The sequence below is a fragment of the Coffea eugenioides genome, chromosome 3 (genome assembly GCF_003713205.1).
Source record: "Coffea eugenioides isolate CCC68of chromosome 3, Ceug_1.0, whole genome shotgun sequence".
Classification (NCBI taxonomy): domain Eukaryota; kingdom Viridiplantae; phylum Streptophyta; class Magnoliopsida; order Gentianales; family Rubiaceae; genus Coffea; species Coffea eugenioides.
In genome coordinates, this window is record NC_040037.1 from 3,872,099 (window position 1) to 3,885,792 (window position 13,694).

General features: G+C 36.1%; 3 protein-coding genes across 3 annotated transcripts; 2 read left to right on the forward strand and 1 right to left on the reverse strand.

The window, feature by feature from the left end:
* Positions 1-960: 960 nt before the first annotated feature.
* On the forward strand, positions 961-3,986 carry LOC113764829 (transmembrane emp24 domain-containing protein p24beta3). The gene is made up of 4 exons (XM_027308840.1): positions 961-1,322; positions 2,906-3,092; positions 3,297-3,404; positions 3,626-3,986. Exons 1-4 carry the CDS (start codon positions 1,092-1,094, stop codon positions 3,757-3,759), a joined length of 660 nt encoding a protein of 219 aa, XP_027164641.1. The 5' UTR covers positions 961-1,091; the 3' UTR covers positions 3,760-3,986.
* Positions 3,987-6,024: 2,038 nt separating this feature from the next.
* On the forward strand, positions 6,025-8,696 carry LOC113764612 (stem-specific protein TSJT1-like). The gene is made up of 4 exons (XM_027308565.1): positions 6,025-6,302; positions 7,236-7,476; positions 7,636-7,756; positions 8,226-8,696. Exons 1-4 carry the CDS (start codon positions 6,103-6,105, stop codon positions 8,414-8,416), a joined length of 753 nt encoding a protein of 250 aa, XP_027164366.1. The 5' UTR covers positions 6,025-6,102; the 3' UTR covers positions 8,417-8,696.
* Positions 8,697-8,924: 228 nt separating this feature from the next.
* Positions 8,925-13,323, reverse strand: LOC113765670 (meiotic recombination protein DMC1 homolog). The gene is made up of 15 exons (XM_027309905.1): positions 13,226-13,323; positions 13,023-13,105; positions 11,645-11,736; positions 11,491-11,562; positions 11,359-11,397; positions 11,135-11,192; positions 11,003-11,048; positions 10,825-10,870; positions 10,510-10,571; positions 10,304-10,370; positions 10,089-10,181; positions 9,939-10,007; positions 9,775-9,853; positions 9,380-9,546; positions 8,925-9,161 (listed from the first exon to the last, which is right to left on the reverse strand). The coding sequence occupies exons 1-15, from the start codon at positions 13,243-13,245 to the stop codon at positions 9,117-9,119; spliced, it is 1,038 nt and encodes a 345-aa protein (XP_027165706.1). The 5' UTR covers positions 13,246-13,323; the 3' UTR covers positions 8,925-9,116.
* Between the last annotated feature and the right edge of the window lie 371 nt (positions 13,324-13,694).

Here is a 13,694-nt window from a genome sequence, read left to right on the forward strand (position 1 = left end):
TGAGTGCTGACATACGAGTATAGGCGAAACAAAAATTGTTGACTTTTACGTATTTGATCCCACAAACTATGCATATGATAAGTGAAAATGTTACCACAACATACTAATTATACCCAAAAATTTTAGTTCCGCTAAGATTTGTAAACACTTTGCTTTTAGGGACACATTAGTAATAATACAAGCGGAAAATGCACCTCACCTGTGTGCTAATAAAACAATTTTTCATTAAAAAAAATAAAGCAAGTTTTATTGATAGCACTTCATTTTCTTTTTTATTGTTTGCAAAAGCATATGAATAAAATCGAGTGGTGTTGACAAAATGTGAAGTGCCACATTTGGCAAAATATGTGTACAAGCTATTTATAGTTGTTGAGGATTTTTTTAGGCTTGTATTCATGATTTTTTTTTTCATTTTGTGGCACCATTTTATGTGAGGGTTAAAGAAAAATTCAAAAGTGAAAAAAAATTAAAAAAGAAAGGGGTGCAACACAACAATAAGGCTTCTCACTTCATTAGGGCCATTTTGTTTCCACCATCATGATTGTTTAGGAAAGTGTAATTGAAGAGACCTTGATATAGTGATACAATTGAATTTTCAAGATTTAGACGTTCCTTTTATACTTCGCTCCTTGAATCACAACTCTTTCTTGTCCAGAAAAAAAAAAAGAAAAAGAAAAGAAAAGAAAAGATTGTGTAGAAAAGTATAATTCTTCAATTAAAACATCATGTAAGGAAGAAAAACAAATACTAAAAATATTAGTGGTACAAAGTGTAATTAGTCATTTTTCTTGCCTGCCTTCATTTATAGCTCAAAGCCACATAACTACATCCAATTACTAGACGCCATGTCATGAAAAGAAGCCAAGCAGGATACGACAGCGTTTTCAAGACATCTCATCCTCATCTGTCATCTCGCTCTCTAGGAGTAGTATTTTTTAACTCACTATTCCCTCCTCAAGAGATGAGAGTTGGAGGATTTAAAAGTAAAAAATAGAAATAAAAACAAAACCCAAAAAAAAAAATCAGGAAAATCACTTTTCTTCGTCGAAGAATCGGAAAGGAGAGGGAGAAAAGAGATCGATTCATCGAAGATGGAAAGGAGGAGAGATGGAATCCAGTGCACGAAGGTGTATGGGCTTTTGGTGCTCCTGCTATTCAGCTTCCTCGGAAATCTCTCTGTCTCGGCGCTGTCCGTGACAGTAAACGACGTCGAATGCGTCTACGAATACGTCCTCTACGAAGGCGACACCGTTTCGGGGAACTTTGTAGTCGTCGATCATGACATCTTCTGGAGCTCCGATCACCCCGGCATCGACTTAACTGTAAACCCTCTTCTTCTCTTTTTCATTTTTCTAATATTGTTATTTGAGGTGGGATTATGTTTAATTGATTTTTACATTAGGAAAAAAAACTGGATTTTTATGCAATTTTGGTACCTTTTTTTTTTTAAATATCAGTTGAAACCTTTCATGCTGATATTTAAATGGTTTTCTTTTTCTTTTTTTTCCATACATTTTTATTGGCTTGCTATTTAGTACTACTTGTTACTAGTTGAATGAAGGATACAGTATTGTCTTGCAAAAAGATTGAATTTTTTGGCTGCCCCCTTAAGATATTTAATTTCAAAATTAAGGGAGAAGAAAAACAAAAACAACGAAAAAGATTTTTTTTTTTTTTTGGGTAAGTATGAACTATGCTGGAATTTACACCTGGTGAAAGAAATTTGTCAGTATGGTTAGGTTAAATGATTACTTTTAAGTTTAGATTGGACAAAAGGGGAGTCTTGATTTAACATTTTAGCCTGAGTCTATAGGTTAATGGTTTTTGGAGCTACAGTGTGTTTATCATTGTTGTAGTCTAATGGAAAAAAAAAGAAAAGTAAAGCTTGATGTTGATGATACGTGACTATGAGCAGAACTATAGTTTGATTTATGAGGACCCTGACTTTCTTATTGAGTGCTGCTGACTGTTCTTCTACAAATTCGAAGGATGCAAATAGATTTAGTTGTTATGCAACTCGTAGATGAAATAGAGGGTAAAGGAAAAGTTACTTGTACTGTTTGCAATTGGTGTTATGAAATTTATGATGAAAATTGCATGTAAATGCTCGTAAAAGACCAAGGTAGATTGAGATGTTTAGTCTTTACCATTTTGTCATTCCTGAGATAAGGAAAAGTGGCTCCATTTTCTTTCTTGGTCTCCTGATTTCATCACGTATTCACTGCCTATCTTTTCTTGTTTCCTCCTTTAAAATGACATTTCTTATATCTTTCTGTTTGAGGAACTAAAGTAGCAGTCAGACAACATTGTGTTGTGTACTTTCTTTTATGTTTGACCAACGTTTAGTTCCCCTTTTGGTTCCCAAGGATGTCTTGTTACACCTTTTCAATTCCAGAAAACCTTTCTGGTATCACTCTTGCTTCATGTGGTACCATCTTTGATCAGCAACAGTGTGTCTTTCCCCTATATCTGTTGGCATTTATGACATCTGAAATCAAACCATTCCAATTTTTTGTTGTCAGCAATGGTGCTTAATGTCAATTCATTCATTGTCTATTCTCAACATACTGGAACCTATCCGTAATATTGAAACATAGACTAGAAAACGTTTATATGTTGCAGCACTATCCTAATAGTTGAAATGGCGTTTGTCTTAAAAAAGGATCCCTTCAAAAAACCTAAGCTTTTGAGGTTTGAAATTTTTCGATTGGTTGGAGAACGTAAAATTTGGAACCATGTCTGGTTTTGGAATGAAATGTAAATGTGTCCACATGAACTGGGAATGTTTGCGCTACTTGTCTGGGACAAGGTCATAACAGATGCACAAATACCTACTTGTTAATTAAGAAATGGAGAATGGGGAAACAACTAAGTATTAAATCCTCTAGTCTCTTTCCAATTGCAGGTGACAGCTCCTGGGGGTAATCAAGTGCACAGTGTAAAGGGAACATCTGGGGATAAGTTTGAGTTCAAGGCCCCAAGAAGCGGGATGTACAAGTTTTGTTTTCATAATCCTTACTCAACACCAGAAACAGTCTCTTTCTACATACATGTTGGCCACATTCCAACGGAACATGACCTGGCCAAAGATGGTTTGTCCGCTTCTTTTACAATTTATCTTTGAATTTTAATGTAATCAAGTTTTATTGATTCCATTTTGAACTTTTGGTGTTAAGGTGTTGATTCCTTGTAGGTATTTTAGGCGGCATTTGGTAGTGTCAGCAAGCATACATTGAACATTCTCACTGAGGTTATTGTCAATTTCTAAACATTGGTTTTTCTTTCATATCCTGCAGAGCATTTGGATCCTATAAATGTTAAAATTGCTGAACTGAGGGAGGCATTGGAATCTGTTACAGCAGAGCAGAAGTACTTAAAAGCACGTGATGCTCGACATCGCCATAGTAAGCTCCTTCTCTCTTTATCCTGAATTGAAGTCTTTTCCCCATAGTTTGTCCCTGTGCTTTGGCCTCTGCCAGAGTTTCTGCGTCACTTTGATGTGTCAAACAACTGAAATAGAGTTTAACAGAACTAGGTGGTTTTAAGGAGCGTGGAATTTTTAGTTTTTCATCGGTTGCTTATTGGTTGTAACTTATATGTTGGGTACCATTTTTTTTTGCTGCAGCCAATGAGAGCACACGCAAGCGTGTTATATTTTACACCGCTACAGAATACTTATTGCTGGCTCTTGCGAGTTCCCTTCAAGTCCTATACATAAGACGTTTGTTTAGCAAGTCAGTTGCTTACAATCGTGTCTGATGAATTCCAGGAGGATTCCAAGCTAGGTCAATTTGTTTGTTTGTTTGTTTTTCTTTTTCTCAAAGGAACTGTAGCAATGTAAGTTGGAAAGAGGTAGCGGACACATTTTTCTTAAGTGTACCAAACAACTGACTGGAGAATACTTGTTGTCCATCCAACATCTGAGCAAATGCTGATGGATAGTGGATTTACTTCACCCGAAATGATTTCCGTGATTTGCAATACAATATTAGTCGCACAAGTTTAATTAAAATGTCGCAGGAATCAGCTCATCCAAGTGACATTACTGTCTCCCCCTGCTAGTATTCATGTTGGCTTTGGTCCACGGAGGGTTTTTTTTTTTTTTGGTATTTGCTACTCATTGTCATTGACCCCATAAATGATTTTACCCGAGAGATCTTATCCTTCTTAGCTACCATGAAGTTTAGGTTGGAACTTGGCGTTACTCCCTCGAGCCTGGTTCATATATTCTATTCTGAAATACTACTAAGCAGCTGAAGGTCTATTTGCCTCATTCAGACTTTTGGATAATGCAGTGTGTAAGTTGTTGGATCGACAAATCTGGTTGTCATGTTTCTGGATGAAGGTCAGATGGATGACTCAAGAGTTGCACAAGTTTAAATCAGACCCCCAATCTCTCTTTGTGGCCTCCAGTCCAAAAATAAAAGAGACTGGCATTTCGTAGTTGGGCCATGGACCTCTATTGTAAGAGTATGGGATTTTTGTTTTTTAAGTATAAGTGGAAGGTTTTGAATACAAAGTTTTTTCTGTTTACACTGTCTTATCCGTATCGTCCAATCAATCTCTCTTGTCCTAAGAATATGAGATTTGGATAATAGAGATTTTTTTTCCGTATCACTTAACTCATTCCTTTAATAGAGGCTCTACTAGTTTTTTATTTTTATTTTTTCGACAGATTCCCACTAATTTTTTTTTTCCTTTAAGTTTTTAGGATTAACATGCCGTGTTGGCAAGCCTGAGTGGCAACCATTATAGACGGACAGGGGGCAGGAACCGTTGCTTGTGCAACCGTTCCTGGCTGTTTTGGTCATTTTCAACCGCGCGTAATTTTAGTTGCACACGGTGTAATTTTGTTTGCACAACGTGTAACTTTAGTACAAAATTTTGAAGGTTTCACACACGTTGTAAAAATCGATGTACAACTAGTGATCTGAATCGCATATTTTTTTTGATCAAAATCTAGCCGTGAACAGTTCAGGACTGTTCCTCCCCTCACCCATTATAGAGGGCAAGAGTTGCAGAGAATCTTGGAGACGTGATGAGAGATTGATTTTTGAAACAGGAAATTGACACGTTAGTATCCAAATTCCATTGACTAATCAATATCTAATAATCAATCTTCTTAGTTGTAGTTTTGGTAATATTATTTTATCGTCCACTTACAGGAAGAGCAACTTGCGGGATCTAATGTTAAGACCGTGCTTTTGTCGTTATTGGCCGCGAATTTGCGGATAAGATTTTTATCGTCGACTGATCTACTACTAAAAACGTAAAGGCATCCGAAATTACATGGATGCCCTGTAGTTGCTTCAGAGCCTTTGGTTGCCACCGACTTTTTCCGAGCTATTGACTGGGATTCAACAATTTACAAATGTTGCATGTGGATTGGATATATATATATAGACACATGCATACACACACGCTTTTGAAGTTGCAAATTTTGATAGTCTTAAGGCATGTGATGCTTCATTTTAAGGCCAACTTTAGTTGTATAATGTTGACAAGTAGCAGTCGTTGTGATAAATATTAAAATCAAGAAGTCCGGTTAGCTCAAAAGTATACATATATAAGTTCCATAATTACAACTTTGTGTATATTTTCAAGATTTTATGTTAAAAAAGAAATGTAAATTACAATAATTAAAACTCCATTAAAAAAAATTGAAATGCACACATAAATCATTTATGTTAAAAATTTTGAATCTAATATCATCATATAGTTATCTACTGGCTTTGAAAGAAATAATAATTTTGGACTAATTGCATTTACACCGTTGGATGCAACAAAAATGCTAAAATGAAAACTCTTGCACTCTTTTCACCCCAAGAAAATAGATTTTTTGAAAACGAAAATGTTCACAATAAAAAAGTTTATAGAAATTGCTAGATTACCAATTCTGGGCAAAAGATATATTGCATAATATCCAATAGGATTTATGAAGGGTAAATTCGTCAATTAATCCACCTCGCTGAAACTATAATTAACCACCTTGATCGCCCTTTGTGCCTGTCTCCTGTTATTCTTTTCTCTAAACTCTTTCCAACCCCCAAAAGCGTCCGTTTATCGGAAAAAAAGAAAGACAATAACAAGAAGAAGAAGAAGATGTTGGCAGTGTTTGAAAAATCAGTAGCGAAGAGCCCAGATGCTTTGCAGACACCAAATTCTGAGTCAGTTTCTGCACTAAAAGATGGGTTCTTGGCGCAGCATTTTTCATCTTTACAACCTGGCTCTGTTACAATTAATCTTGGTTCTTCTGGATTCATGGCCTACTCCAGCGACAAGCAAAACCCTTTGCTCCCCAGGTGCATTACTCTTTTCTTCTTTCTGGGTTTTTCTTAAGAACTTTTTTTTTTCCTTGATCTGATACTTTTGGTGATTTTCTGGATCTTAATCGCACAGTGTCTTTGTCATGTTTGGTTTTATTGGTAATACTATTATTCGTTGTTTAGTAGAGTAAGTTTAAGATGATCCAGGGACATAGATCTCTTTTCGGTCTTTCTTCCTTAATTTTCCTTTCCAATTTTTTGTTGTTTTTTTTTTTTTCCCATAATGTTATAGATTATTCTATGATTTTCGTTTCTAGTAGAAGAAGCTGATAGTCTTCTTGTTTTTCTTTCAATTAGGGGTTGATAGACAGCTGTAGTATTTTTTCGGTCTCTTTGCTGGTCATTGGTCAATCCCTTTGACTCTGTAGTCTTCTTCTGATTCAGTTTTCCCCTCTTGTACTTCAAGATTTTCAGGTTTCTTTACTAATAAGTATGCTAATCTAATTGTTAATCTATCATTTTAATGATGATCAGCTTTTGAGATAATATCTGGAAGTAATCTTAGTTGTTATATTTGTGATGTTTGAGGTCAACTTTGTAATGTAAATTAGTGTTCTCATTAGCCCTGTCATGATCAGGCGATGAATGATAAAAGGAGATCTAACTTAAGTCTACCAACCTACATTCCTTCTGTTCTTTTGCGTATGATGAAGTTTAGACTCCAGAATGTGTATGACTTAAGGTCAAAAGTGAATTAGTTCCCTACCTTTAAATGCAATCCATGGCCAATTTTTCGAATCAAATCACAGCAATTAATGGTTTTCTTTGGGGCAGAAGTAGTTTTTAGTTTCTCTTTCATTCCTGTATTTGCTTATGCTAAAGTTGCATGGTTGGATACTCAAATCTTTGGAGGTAAATATTTTGGTTGGTGCAATTGGACTGATCATTCTTATTCTACCTTTCTGGCAGATTGTTTGCAGTTGTTGATGACATTTTCTGCCTGTTCCAAGGCCATATTGAGAATGTTGCGCATCTTAAGCAGCAATATGGGTTAAATAAGATTGCAAATGAGGTGATAATTGTTATTGAGGCTTACCGGAGCTTGAGGGACCGAGGTCCTTATCCTCCAGATCAAGTTGTTAGAGATATCCATGGGAAATTTGCATTCATCCTATATGACAGCACTGCAAAAACTACTTTTATGGCTGCTGTATGTTATCTAACTTTTCTTTGCTCCTTTTTTTTTTTTTTTGTCATTCCATAAAGTTTGCCTACTTGGGTTATGTCATTCCTGATTCTGTAGATTGTGCTCATTACTACTTTGGGCTCTGATTGAATCTAGCTGATTTTTAGTGTTCTCTGGATATAGGATGTTGATGGGAGTGTACCCTTCTTTTGGGGAACTGATTCTGAAGGCCATCTTGTCGTATCAACTGATTTGGATGTTGTGAAAAAAGGCTGTGGCAAGTCCTTTGCACCATTTCCCAAAGGTAGCATTTGCATAATCCCAGTGGCAAGTTGTGTTTGATTTTTAAGCTGTTCTCTTTTAGCTTGAATAATTAAGGGCATGTGGAATATAGGTTGATGATTAACGAATTGACGGGAATATATTTATTTATGTTTTATATGTGCGATGAAGAATTTTCCTGCCATTTGTAGTGTCTATTGATTGTTGATTTGTTTTAGTTTGCTCCATCTGCTGTGGTTGAGTTTCCTTCTGGAAAACATCCTAATTGTCTATTCTAAAAGCTGTCTATAAGTCTAATATGGTGGCTTCATTCTCCTAGCATTCTCTATTATTTTAGCCTTCTGTTATTGTTTCTAATTGATATTGGCGAATACGTTCTACTGTTTCTTTTGCAGAAAATATCACTTATTTTGGCCCATTATCTTCCCTACTCTATATTGGTGAGGCAAAAAGCAAAGTACTTACTCATCTTCTTGTATTCTATACTTCAGGATGCTTCTTCACAAGTTCGGGAGGGTTGAGGAGCTACGAGCACCCCCACAATGAGTTGAAGCCAGTGCCAAGGGTGGATAGTTCTGGGGAAGTTTGTGGTGCAAACTTTAAGGTGGATGCAGAAGCTAAGAAGGGGGGTACTGGAATGCCCAGAGTTGGAAGTGCTGCAAACTGGTCCCAAAACTACTAGGCTCGCTCACCATTTTTTGTTGTGGCTAGCCTGTTGTTATTTGTTGGCCTTCCATTTATCTTCTATCCATTTGTGAACGTGGTCAATCCTTGATCGCTTGTCTATGTTGCTACTTAATTTTATGGTCAGAAACAGTGCACCTAAGAGTGAAGCTATCTATTTGATGTGGCCATAAGGAGCTTTATTAACTCTTTAGGTTTCACTTTACTACGCCAAGGGAGGTCACTTTAAGGCCTCAAAGAAACTCGATATATGAAATAATAGATACTTTGTTCTAAAAGAAACTATCCATTACCGTGTACGTATGTTGTTCCTCTGCTTCATTTTTTTACTATGATGGATGGTAGATGAATCTGTTGGGTAAATAACGGCATTGCCTGAATCTGGCCTGTGACAGTGTGTACTCGGTGGGTTTGCCTCTATTGCTTTCCACTGTCTCTTACTGCTGCACTGGGTTAAGGCGTTTCATTGTAGCATAAGTTTTGTCATGTGCTCGACTAAAAGTTCTGAACATGGTCGAGTGCAACGAGTAAGTTGTGTTAGGCAAAATACCACAACATAATTGCAATGAGTAACGGATGTACACTTGTCCCAGTCACATTGTGCCACTTTGTACAGGATGAAGATCAAACTTAAACAATAAAACATAACGTGATGAACATTTCCACTTCCAAGCTGCAGAAAAGAAATTGGATATCTTCTAATCCTTTGCATCTGCAATGCCTCCTGGAGTTATCTGAAAGACGTGCTTTCATGTTAAGGAAATCTTGGGTGCAATCTGGAAGTACTTAATGAAGATTGCTTGCAGTCTTTAGGTCTTTACGACAACAAACTTTTGCTTAGAATCGGCAATTAGTAATTATAGCCATATTTACCATTTACATAGATATTGGCATGATAACTGGTAGTTTTGGTCTACGTCATAATGATTACTGAATAACTTAAATTAAGTGGGAAGGATATAGCTTCAGCTTCAGGAAGATTTGGTGCATCAAAGACTTTGCAGACACGCTGTTCGCCTTTACCCTTCCTGAACATTAACCGTATTGTGGACGCATGAGCAAGCACATGTCCTCCTGCTGGTTTCTTTGGATCAGATATGAAGACACCTCCTCCAGGATCTGCTATAACTGCAAACTCCAGTTTATTTTTGTACATTAGAACCAAATGTTATAGAAAATGTATGAAATGATTTATGCAAGACTGAATCCGAATGCTTTAATTGCATAAAGAACTAGTTTGATGAAACTGAAAAGCACAGCTTAAACCGTTAAATTAATGCTCATATAATGGATAACTTCTGTAGGGACTAAAATCCTGGTTGTCTTTTCTATTTCTCTCTTCTGTTATTTGAGTACCTTGGTTGGTCATGTATACTGCAACATTAAACTCCTCAGCAATCTTTGTTAACCTAGAGAGCATCTGAGCCAACTTTTGCTGCACATACAGAAATCTAGTGGCGGTTAGGAGACAGAAAATCTTAGTAACTATATTAAGCATTGTAAAGTAATATGTAGTAAACCTGTCGGTCTGCCAATTCTCCTCTTCCAGTAAAATCAACTCGAAATAGAGCAATCACCGAATCAACAATCTGATGATGCAGTTGATAGAATTAAACTAACAAGCTTCATGTCTGTGCCTTAATCTCTATAAGCTAGCAGCAGAGGCTTACCAGAAGCCTGAAAGGCTCTTCAGCCATTTTGGCAGCAAGACCCAGAAGCAGATTGTACTGATGCTCATACGTGTATGCACGAGCATAAATGATCTTCACAATCCAAAGGACCAAAAGCAATCATTAATCATAATTAACAGAGCTTGATGATGATAAAAGAGCCAAGTCTTTAAAAAACATAAGGATGCATAAGTTGTTTGAGTAACAAGCTTTACGTTGTCTAGTACAGCTCCTGGATCCATGCCAAACCTTTCAGCAATTGGCACAATGCGATCAGGTCGACTTCACGTGAGTTCAGTCAAGGGAAATAAACATCGAAGAGAAAAGCTTCATCAGAAGTTTTCCTTCCAGTCACTGCTGGTAAAGAGACTGATAATAATGTGATTTTAGAGAACTTTAGAACTACAAATAGCAAGGATACAAAGTCCCCTCAGTATCAATGTAAGCAACCTTTCCATTGCCACCTCTCATGTTAACAGGAAGCTGCAATATTACAAAGATCCATAAAACCAAACTTCAATTGTGGATATTATTAATTCAAACCAGGAAGTATAGGGAAATCAGTCAATGGAAAGAAAGCTATTGCGTGCCTAAAAGTCCAACCTACGTTACCACGAAGAATTTTAAGAGCCTAGCAAATAATATGGAACAGCTAGTTTTAGAATCCAGCAAAATATTAAATTCATATCAAGTGCATATTTGTTACACAGGTTATGAGCAAGGATGACAAACACACCTGTGTGGAGACGCAGAGTGTGTGAGCAAGCTGTGTCTTTCCTGATCTGAATCGAAGAGTCAAAGGAAGAAGCAGTTAAGATCGGAGTTTACGAGCATAAACGAACAACAAAACCAAAATAACAACAGTAAGGATTTGATTCAAGTAACTGCGACATGGTAAACAACACATATTTTACCTGAATTCACCAAAAGCTTCAGTAATTGCTGATGTTTCAACTCCACCTAGACAAATTAGGGCAGAAAAGCACATTTAAAATGAAAGCAGCTTATATTAATTCAGTAAAACAACATTAGATTTCATTGTTTACCCCCTAACAGTTCATCTAGTGCCTGACTTCCAGTTGTAATACGAACCACAGCTTTCCTCTGTACCCCAAAAAACAAAAAAGATTGGAGATAACCATGAATCTTCAGGATAAGTTCAGCATTGCTTAAAAGAGATACTTGGATCTTTATCTTAGCCAGTCAAAAAAATAGGCCAGATAGGATTATGCAGTGCTCAGGAAGAAAAGAATCTAAAAAGAGTGCATACTTTAAGAAGAGCATCACTTCCAGTTATGTAACCAAAGTTCTGAGAAAACAACGGAGAATCAGATTAGATAAAATCAAACTTAAAGTTGCAGCATGACAGGCCTCAGTTTAATTGAATGCTTAAATCTCTAACCACTATCTTTTCAGCAGCTTCACAAATCTTGTCAACTTTCGCCTCAGATAATCCCTTTATTCCAGTCAAGCTCTGCACAACAAATGCAACTGCTATTGACAAAGCTACCCAAGCATTGAATTCGAATAACGAAATTTGACTTAATTATTTTAACCTTCTTTGTTTGCATCATCAATCCATTGCAGGTATAGATCCCGGCATCCTGAAGCTTCTTGACATCACCAGCATTTATTCCATGAGCTGTCACTGCCAGAACAATTGTAACAATTTATGTTCGTGAACTGGAAAAACTGCAGTAGTTCCAATAAACATTCCACTGTGCTGAATTTCGGCAATACACAGTGAAACCAGAATTTTTAGCTTGTAATCACAAGCAACAATTGAGCATAGTTTTGAGTTTGAGTGAATAGATGCTAAATATAGAACTCAGAAGCAACAAACGTACTAAACTCCAAAATTCAACAATGATGAATATTTAGGGATAGGGTTCCTGTGTACAAATGATTGGCTTTGAACAAAATGAAACAGAGATCTTATGATATACACAGCACATTCGACCAAACATCAAATGTTAGAACATGATATTTGAACCAAGATAATGAGGTCACACATTAAGAAATTGTCTTGTCATATGTTGGATTTTTTTAACCAATACAAACTCCTGTTAGATCATTAAGAAAATATCCAGGAAAAGAAAATAAAATGAAAGATCATTCAGCATATTGAATCAGTAATGTGGTAAAAACTCAGCTGAGACTCTAAGGCAGGCAGAAAATCAAAAGGAAATTTGATAATCCTCAAGCTGACGATCAATACAAAAACACTAAATTCATTACAACATTGTTTTCAGTATGCAGAACAATTAAGTATGGTTTTGGTCACTAGAACAGATATTAACAGGATGCTCGAAGCCACATTTACCAGGAGTTGACTTAAATATCCAAGCAACAGGATCCTGTATTTATCTATTAACAGTATATTATCAGCTAAAAATTTGAGAGAAAACCACAAGCTGCCAATTTATGTAGAAACTAGACGAAAATAGACGCGGAAAAGGGAAAAGCAAGTCAGCTCGTGACACAGAATCAACTGTAATTGAAAACAGAGTGATTATTCAGAGAAATTCGAGCTTAAAGAACACTGCTGCACAATGGCTAGATTAAACAAGAAACTACTTAGACTTGTTTACCTAGTTCACCAAAATTTGACAAAATCGTCGGAAAAGATGAAACGTTTTCCCGTTCCGAGACCGATTCAAATTTGATATACCCGAAAATTTTGCTAAACGCATGTTAACGAAACGATCAAAGAAAAGCTTCCACAGTTAAGTAAATAAAAATATAATAAAATATAATGAATTTTGTGAATATGATTATCTCAAATCGGAAGCTACATCGTTTAACCTATTAATCAAAAGTTAAGAACAGAGTCGCAAATGAAACTTGAAGAGACATTTTACCGCACCGAAACAGTAAAAAAAGATGAATTCTATGAAGGTTTTAAGCTAAATGACGGAACATTTGAGAGATTACGTTTGTCAATGGCTTCGAACAAGTCTTCTTCATCGTCGATCTCTTCTCTTTCAACAAGCTGCAACTGGCTCTGTTCTTCGGACCTGAGATCACAAGTTAAATACAGAAAAGAATAAGAAAAACGAAAACATTGAACTTAAAACCGAATGTAATAATGAATAACTGAAATTTTTGATGGATTAGTAGAAACATTTGAAGATTACTTGAAAGCCTGCATCGCCATTATTCAAATTCGTCGAGAGAGAAGAAAATGTGCGTGTTTCGTGTTGCCTGAAGAGAGAGAAAGAGCGCGGTTTTTAAGATTTGGAATGGAAAGGGTGGATTTAAATTGTGAAGAGCAGGGAGTTTTTATAGTGTGGAACTGAGGGGATTTATTAATTCTGATTTAATTGTGTTTGGATTACGACCCGGCCCGATCTGCCGTTTCAATTGGTAATGTGGAGTAATGCATTCTTCACCTTTCTTTTTTTTTTTTTTGGAAAAAATGGACTTTTCATCCCTAATGTTTGAACTGTTAAACAATTTCATCCTTAAAATTTTAGTGAAAACACATTTCATCCTCATAATTTTATAATTTGGATCAATTTCATCTTTAAAGTTTCATACAAACACATTTCGTCCTCATAACTTCATAAATTTAATCAATTAAAAACAATTGAATGATTATTAAAT

Coding starts and splice junctions, on each gene's coding strand:
- LOC113764829 (XM_027308840.1), top strand. CDS start 1,092: ATGGAAAGGAGGAGAGATGGAATCCAGTGCACGAAGGTGTATGGGCTT. Junction 3,093..3,296: donor ACATGACCTGGCCAAAGATG/GTTTGTCCGCTT, acceptor CATATCCTGCAG/AGCATTTGGATCCTATAAAT. Junction 3,405..3,625: donor TGATGCTCGACATCGCCATA/GTAAGCTCCTTC, acceptor TTTTTGCTGCAG/CCAATGAGAGCACACGCAAG.
- LOC113764612 (XM_027308565.1), top strand. CDS start 6,103: ATGTTGGCAGTGTTTGAAAAATCAGTAGCGAAGAGCCCAGATGCTTTG. Junction 6,303..7,235: donor CAAAACCCTTTGCTCCCCAG/GTGCATTACTCT, acceptor CCTTTCTGGCAG/ATTGTTTGCAGTTGTTGATG. Junction 7,757..8,225: donor CTTTGCACCATTTCCCAAAG/GTAGCATTTGCA, acceptor TCTATACTTCAG/GATGCTTCTTCACAAGTTCG.
- LOC113765670 (XM_027309905.1), bottom strand. CDS start 13,245: ATGGCGATGCAGGCTTTCAA. Junction 10,008..10,088: donor AAGAGCCTTTCAGGCTTCTG/GTAAGCCTCTGC, acceptor CTGCATCATCAG/ATTGTTGATTCGGTGATTGC. Junction 9,162..9,379: donor ATCTTCCTGAAGCTGAAGCT/ATATCCTTCCCA, acceptor ACATGAAAGCAC/GTCTTTCAGATAACTCCAGG.